General features: G+C 41.6%; 1 protein-coding gene across 1 annotated transcript; it reads right to left on the bottom strand.

The window, feature by feature from the left end:
- Window positions 1-3,609: 3,609 nt before the first annotated feature.
- Window positions 3,610-6,332, bottom strand: LOC308696302 (C-signal-like; the record flags this gene model as incomplete). The annotated part of the gene is made up of 7 exons (XM_081374845.1): window positions 3,610-3,712; window positions 4,824-4,933; window positions 5,072-5,182; window positions 5,508-5,669; window positions 5,765-5,952; window positions 6,059-6,113; window positions 6,192-6,332. 7 exons carry the CDS (start codon window positions 6,330-6,332, stop codon window positions 3,610-3,612), a joined length of 870 nt encoding a protein of 289 aa, XP_081230971.1.
- Between the last annotated feature and the right edge of the window lie 1,492 nt (window positions 6,333-7,824).

Below are 7,824 nucleotides of genomic sequence, written 5' to 3'. Positions count from 1 at the left end.
CCCGAGAGTCAGAGCACACCTTCCTTTATACTGTTTGCCCAGGTGACATGGGGGATGGGGAAAACCACCCTCAAATGGCTTAACCAGTTTTCTCTAAACTTCTATAAACCTTATTACCTTTTATTTTATCTATCTGGATATGAGATATCTGTACCACTCACTTTGAGACATTTCAAATGACACCAAAAACATATCAGTCATTGATAAACATTCACATTAAACCATGTTCTTGTGTGAGTTCTTTGTTTCTGAGGGGAAGAAAGGCTGTATGGAGGAGGTCGAATGTTAATTAGCCAGCAGGGCCATTTTGTCCCTTAGACCAGGCCCCAATCAGTATTTTCAGTCTTACACTCCTCAATTGTGAACTATAACTGCCAATTCCTGTATGTTGCTTAATAGGTTGAATGTTTTTTAGCCATTTTCTTTATATCAAATCAGAATGCTTACACTCTTCTATGACCTTATAATCATGGTCATTGTGAACATTGTGATCACCTCAGAAAATCTGTAGCTTCAAGGGTTTATGTACGCATATTTAATGAGATATTGCCTAATTTGCATATTTTATTTTATTTTTAAGATAAAATGTAATTCAAAAAGTATTTGTCTTAATATGAAGACTAAACTGGTAGAAATGTGTGAGGATATCTATAAAGGGAAGAAAAAGTCCCATTCACCTGTAGTGTGATAATAGTGTCACAGGTTGTGGTCATTTTCAGGACTTTCGTCCCGGGTAGAGATTTTGGCACACATCCCACGTTGTTCAATGGGGTCATATTAGTCTATAACAGTTGAGATATTCTCCGCTAAATGAAGTGCATACAAATCTTACCCAGGACCTAGACTAAAAACAAATCTTCTAATAAAGGAAAAAAAAAGTAAAAAGTTAAAATACAACATTTCCTCACCTGCAAAACAAATTTCAAGCATTTAAATGGGTCATATAATGGTACATGCACTTTTACAAGTTGATTGTACTGAAATGTGTGTTGGCAGTGCCTGTACACAACCATCATAAAATGATAAAAATCCATCCAGTAGTTTTTTTTTTTTTTAAATCTCTTTATATGTTTTCCCCTGTCTCAAATCAAGCCGTCTGTGTTGAAACGCTGCTGTCAATCAACAATCGTGGGAGGGGCGTCGATTTTGTAACGTCACAAAATCGACACCCCTCCCACGATTGTTGATTGACAGCAGCGTTTCAACACAGACCCGTCCTCGCTCGTGAGCGAGCTGTCAATCATAGTCCGCACGGACCGGCGCGGTCATTGTTGATACGCTGGAGCACTGTCTATGAGCAGAATGGCGTCTAAGCGATTGTGGTGTTCTGTTCTTGGGTGTAATAAGGAACACAGCAGTCATTTTGATGTTCCTAAATCCGAACCGCTGAAGACGCAGTGGCTGAGTTTTGTTTTCGAAGGGAATATTTCCCACGATCAACGTCAATGCTTTCATGTTTGCACAAATCATTTCACACCAGACTGCTTTATAAACAAGGGTCAGTATAAAGCTGGTTTTGCTAAGAAGCTGCTCCTGAAAAAAGGATCGGTACCAATTATTCATGTTCCTGCTGCACCTCCAGAAGAACTGAAGTGAGTGTAACGTTTTATTAACTTTATATTAATATTTATATTAATCTTTGCAAATCGCTAGCACTCTTCACGATGAATGCGGCTAAGGTTTACACTCAGGGTACATTACGGGATGTTTTCTATGTACAACGTTCTCAATATAATTCATAATCCCACGTTTATAATGAACAATGCATTATGGTTAGTGTTATTGTGTTACGGTGTACGCACAGAACAGAGGGGCAGGGTGAACAAACGCTCATTATCATTTAAAGACACATGCACTTAAACGGTGTGCTGAAAACAGAGCTGTTTTTGACCAGGTAAAATGAGTTCTTACAATACTAATGAGAATTTTTAATTAAAGTATATTACAAACTTTTAATTTAGACCCTAAAGAATCATATTAGCTTGTACAAAAATGGCATTATATGACCCCTTTAAGCGTAAGACTTCAGATCAACAGGTTTTGAAGCTCATTAGAAACTGTGTGCATACCTGTCACAAAACTGCTCCAAGACACAGACGTGAGATCCAAATACAGCTTTATTTTTAAGGCGTAATCCAGAATCATAATCAAACAAGCAGGCACAGGAAGGCAGCCCAAACAAACAAAAACAAACAAACAAACAAACAAACAAACAAACAAGGCAGGGGTCAGAGGCAAAAGAGTAATCCAGGGAACAGGGCAATAAATCCAAAAACCAAGAGACATGAAACCAGGGAGAATGCTCGGAATTGCAGTGTGACACTAAAACAAAACTTTGCAGTGAGTGAATGAGTGAACATGGAATAAATAGGCTTATACTAACAAGGTAATGAGATACAGGTGAATGCAATCAGTGATGAGTCCGGGCAGTGAGTTCTGGGAAATGTAGTTTGTGAGTGAAACATGATAGTCTGGTGTGGAGTGCCCTCTGGTGGCTCTCAAGGGCACTCCAGCTGGTGACCATTACATAGCCCCCCCTCAAAGGAGCGGCTTCCAGACGCTCTAAAAAAAAATTTCCAGGAGGGAGGTGGAGCGGAGGCAGACCCGGGGGCGGGATGGAGGGCCAGGCCCATGGAGCGGAAGAGGACCTGGAGACTGCAGCAAGATGAGAGGCCAGGGCGGAGCAGGCAGTGGAGGCGACCAGGGCAGAGCAGGCAGTGGAGGCGACCAGGGCAGAGCAGGCAGTGCAGGTGACCAGGGCGGAGCAGGCAGTGCAGGCGACCAGGGCGGAGACGGCAGTGCAGGCGACCAGGGTGGAGACGGCCCTTCAGGTGGCCATGGCACAGGAACAGACACCGGCTCAGGCTCAGGAACAGACACCGGCTCAGGCTCAGGCTCAGGCACAGGAACTGGCTCAGGAACAGACACCGTGGCAGTGGCCATCTCTACTGAGGGCTCAGGTTCAGGCGTGGCGGCGGCCATCTCTGCTGAGGGCTCGGGTTCAGGCGTGGCGGTGGCCATCTCTGCTGAGGGCTCAGGCGACGTGGCGGCGACCATCTTGTCTGGAGACACTGGCTCGGGGGCGGCCATCTTGTCCGGAGGCACTGGCTCGGCGGACGTGACGTGAACAGTCTCTCGATCGGCGGACATGACATGAACAGTGGCGGCCATCTCTGCTGAGGGCTCAGGCGACGTGGTGGTGGCCATCTTGTCCGGAGACACTGGCTCGGTGGCGGCCATCTTGTCCAGAGACACTGGCTCGGCGGCGGCCATCTTGCCCGGAGACACTGGCTCGGCGGAGACGAGCACTGCCTGGTGTCTTCAGGGTTGACGTGAAGTAGCTCAGGCACGGCAGGGCTGATGTGAAGAGACTCAGGCTGAGGGGATACTGTGGGTTCACGTAGCTCCTCCTCTACCCCGCCCACAGTAAACGATGAGCCGCTCAACAAAAGGGCCAGATCAATATAGTGCTCTAAAGTCCCGTGAGGATCATGCAAGGGCATGAATGAACTGAGCGGTTCAGATAGTCCTCCCCGAAAAAAGATCATAAGGCATTCTGTGTTCATTGAGGTGAGATGTGCCAGTTCAATAAACTCTTCGACATACCTCTCAATCGGCCGATTCCCCTGACGGAGATGCAGGATTTGTACTGCTGTATCCATGGTTGACATTGCTGCTGGATCTTGGTGTGGCGAAGTTTTCTGTCACAAAACTGCTCCAAGACACAGACGTGAGATCCAAATGCTTTATTTTATATATGCTTTATTATATATGCTTTATTTTAAGGCGTAATCCAGAATCATAATCAAACACAAGCAGAGGGTCAAGCACAGGAAGGCAGTCCAAACAAACAAACAAACAAACAAACAAACAAACAAACAAACAAACAAACAAACAAACAAACAAACAAACAAACAAACAAACAAACAAACAGGCAGGGGTCAGAGGCAAAAGAGTAATCCAGGGAACAGGGCAATAAATCCAAAAACCAAGAGACATGAAACCAGGGAGAATGCTCGGAATTGCAGTGTGACACTAAAACAAAACTTCTCAGTGAGTGAATGAGTGAACATGGAATAAATAGGCTGAGACTAACAAGGTAATGAGATACAGGTGAATGCAATCAATGATGATGAGTCCAGGCAGTGAGTTCTGGGAAATGTAGTTTGTGAGTGAAACATGATAGTCTGGTGTGGAGTGCCCTCTGGTGGCTCCCAAGGGCACTCCAGCTGGTGACCGTTACAATAACTTTGTTTGATAGTGTATATTTTGAAGTTTTATGGACAGTTTGTATATCTTTGTATAATTTACTGATATTTATTTTTACCTCATATATAAATGTCACTATGTAACAAAATATCAAATAAAAAAATTCTGTTGTATTTATTGTGCTTTTCACAATGCTACGTTTAGTACAAGTCATATATCAGCTTGCTACCAGTAGATAGTTTATTAAACTATTAAGGATAAAAGGATATTTATCAAAATGTAAATTAACGATTTAAATTAACAAACCATCCCGTATTGTTTGCTGAGGTGCATGTAGTAGCATGTATGTCTAAATATGTGAAGTGTTGACAGGTTCTTTTTTTTCTTCTTATTGAAATGGTGAATGCACAAAAAGTTCGGAAAAATTACAATATTTCAGTATTGTTTGTTTAGTTAGTTTTATTGTATTGAACACAGAATCAAGTTACCATGTTGTCTGACATAAAAGTTAATGACGTTGCTTATCACTTTTTATATGATGGGTAATACAAGGCATATGGATTAACACTTCGTTGGCCTTCCTTATGGAAGACTGGTTTGTTCTTCTGTTTTACCAGGGCATAGTTTCTCCCGTGTAGTCCATGAATCCACCATGCTGTTTCTCAGTAAGGCTGCCAAAGACACGCATCATCCCATCCACACTTGTCCTGGTGTCGATAGATGCCTGGTGGACAAACAGAGAGTAACATGCAATTAAAATAGTGTAATGTTGACAAACAGAAATCACCTGTGTGCTTTTGTGCCTCATTTTTGGTTTCACCCCATTACAGGAAATCACCTTTATTACTTAATCTAGATTTACCTTATCTCCCCCCATGTCTGTTTTCACGTATCCTGGGTGAATGGAAATGCAGAGGATCTCATCTGCCTTTAAGTCCCTAGCAGTATACACAGTCAACATGTTTAGACCTGCCTGAAAGGAAAACAGATGCATGGCAAAGTTTGTTAACACTGCAACCACTTCTAATTTGTTTTTCAGTTTCTAAGTTGAGACAGTGTTTGATAGGCAGTATAGTAGTCAATGAATAGATAAATTTGCACATTTGTATAATCTTTACTCATTATTACACTATTATTATTAAATGTGTAGTGTCCCGAATGAACAAAGAGAAAAAAAAAACTAGGCTATTTGAAATCTATTCTGACCATTCAGACTGAAACACATTTCCAAATATCTGATTTTACTCGAGTTTCAAACCACATTTTCCTGCCTGTCTCAAAAGAGTCTTCTTGTGTACCTTGCTGATACTGTATGGGAAGAGCGGGAATGGCTCTGTCTGTGATGCCACGAGGCTCATAGATGATGAATCTGTGGAGATGTTGATCACAGCTGCTTTATCACATGACATCCCTGGTTTGCCACTGGCTTTAGCTGCTGCACGCAGATACGGCAGATACTCCTGATTAAAGACATTCACAACCAAGTGTTTTAGATATTGCAAGAAATCAAGTCTTGTTTAAGATTAGTCTTGTTCCCCAAAACTCTTTCCATTACCCTAATGACAAATAAAGGTCCCATCACGTTGGTGTTGAAGGCTTGGATCATGTCCTCAACGGTGGTGCTCCACATGGATTTTTGTGGTAACACTGCAGCATTATTTATGATCAGGTTCAAACCATTCTTGCCCAGTAGAGAACCCACTTTCTTGACAGATTCTTTGATACTGCATGGATCAGCAACATCTAATATCGACAGAAAAAGTATCAGTTGTAAAAAGGTTATTTCTAACCTCAAAAACAACTATTACTGTAATGTAAAATGTAGTCTAAAAGACAAATCCACATTTACCAAGCTTCACAATGGTGACAACACCTGGATGCTTTTTGGCCAGTTCTCTCAGTGCCTGAATCAGAAATAAAATGTGACTGATAAAATGCACATTTCTATAGATGTCTTTTGTCCTAAGCTCTTGAATACTCACCTCAGAATTGGTCCCATCTGGGTCACGACATGCAGCAAAAATTTGGGAGCAACGGGCCTCCAGGAGTTGCTTGACCATTTCTAGACCCAATCCTCGGTTGGCCCCGGTCACGAGAGCACTACACGCCTTTAACGTTGCCATGTTCAAAGATGATCAGTCTGATGATATCACCCAACCTGCCTCTCTATCAGGCTTTTTATATGGGATGCAGAGTGGATGCCACACCCCATATCGCACTGGTCTTTCATATTGTTTAAGTCAAGTCAAGTCAACTTTATTTATATAGCGCTTTTCACAATACAGATTGTATCAAAGCAGCTTCACAGTATTAAATAAAATAGTACATCAGTGTTTGTTTCTGGTGTAAAACATCCACGTTTGGTAATGCAGATCAATAGCACTGGTGAATCGATTAATCAATTTAAGCATCCCCAACTGAGCAAGCCAAAGGCAACAGTGGCAAGGAACCGAAAAACTCCATTAGGTGACCTAATGGAGAAAAAAAAACCTTGGGAGAACCCAGGCTCAGTCGGGGGCCAGTTCTCCTCTGGCGTTTATGAAGTAGAGACCGGATTTAACTGTAAGATTAAAATATTATATGAATGCCTGGCTGAAGAGATGCATCTTTAATCTAGTTTTAAACTGGGAGAGCGAATCTGAGCAACGAACAGTATCAGGAAGGCTATTCCAGAGTTTTGGTGCTAAATGTGAAAATGCTCTCCCTCCTTTGGTGGATCTGGATATCCTAGGTATGACCAGAAGCCTCGAATTTAGTGATCTTAAAGAGCGCGATGGATTATAGGGCGATAGAAGATCCGTTAAATAAACTGGAGCTAAGCCGTTTAGGGCTTTATAAGTCAGTAGCAATACCTTGTAATTAATACGGAACTTTATAGGTAACCAATGTAGTGATGATAAAATTGGTGTTATATGGTCAAACTTTCTTGATCTAGTAAGAACTCTAGCGGCGGCATTTTGGACTAACTGTAGCTTGTTTATTGAGGATGCAGGACAACCAGCTAATAAAGCATTACAGTAATCTAGTCTCGAGGTCATGAATGCATGAACTAGCTTTTCTGCATCAGAAACAGATAGCATGTTACGTAATTTAGCAATATTTCTAAGGTGAAAAAATGCTGTTTTTGTAACATATGAAATATGATTTTCAAAAGACAAGTTACAATCTAATATAACACCCAGGTCTTTTACTGTAGAGGATAAAGTAACAGGACACCCTACTATGTTAAAGTTGTATTGTAAGAGGTTTTGTGGGCGGTTTTTTGAACCGATAAGTATTACCTCTGTCTTATCTGGATTTAATAAAAGAAAATTGTGCGTCATCCAATCTTTTATATCTTTAACACACTCTGTCAATTTGGATAATTTAGCGTTTTCATCCGGCCGTGATGAAATATATAGTTGAGTGTCATCAGCATAACAATGGAAACTAATTCCATGTTTCCTTATAATATTTCCAAGTGGCAGCATATATATTGAGAATAATAGAGGGCCTAACACAGATCCTTGCGGCACTCCATAGTTTACTGGAGTTATGATCGATTTTTCTCCGTTTAAATAGACAAAATGGTAGCGGTCAGATAGGTATGATCTGAACCAGCTTAATGCTTGTCCT

The sequence above is a fragment of the Scardinius erythrophthalmus genome (genome assembly GCF_964197995.2).
Source record: "Scardinius erythrophthalmus genome assembly, chromosome: 1".
Lineage (NCBI taxonomy): Eukaryota > Metazoa > Chordata > Actinopteri > Cypriniformes > Leuciscidae > Scardinius > Scardinius erythrophthalmus.
Note: the sequence above shows the minus strand (reverse complement) of the source record. Positions and strands in the feature narration are given on the sequence as shown.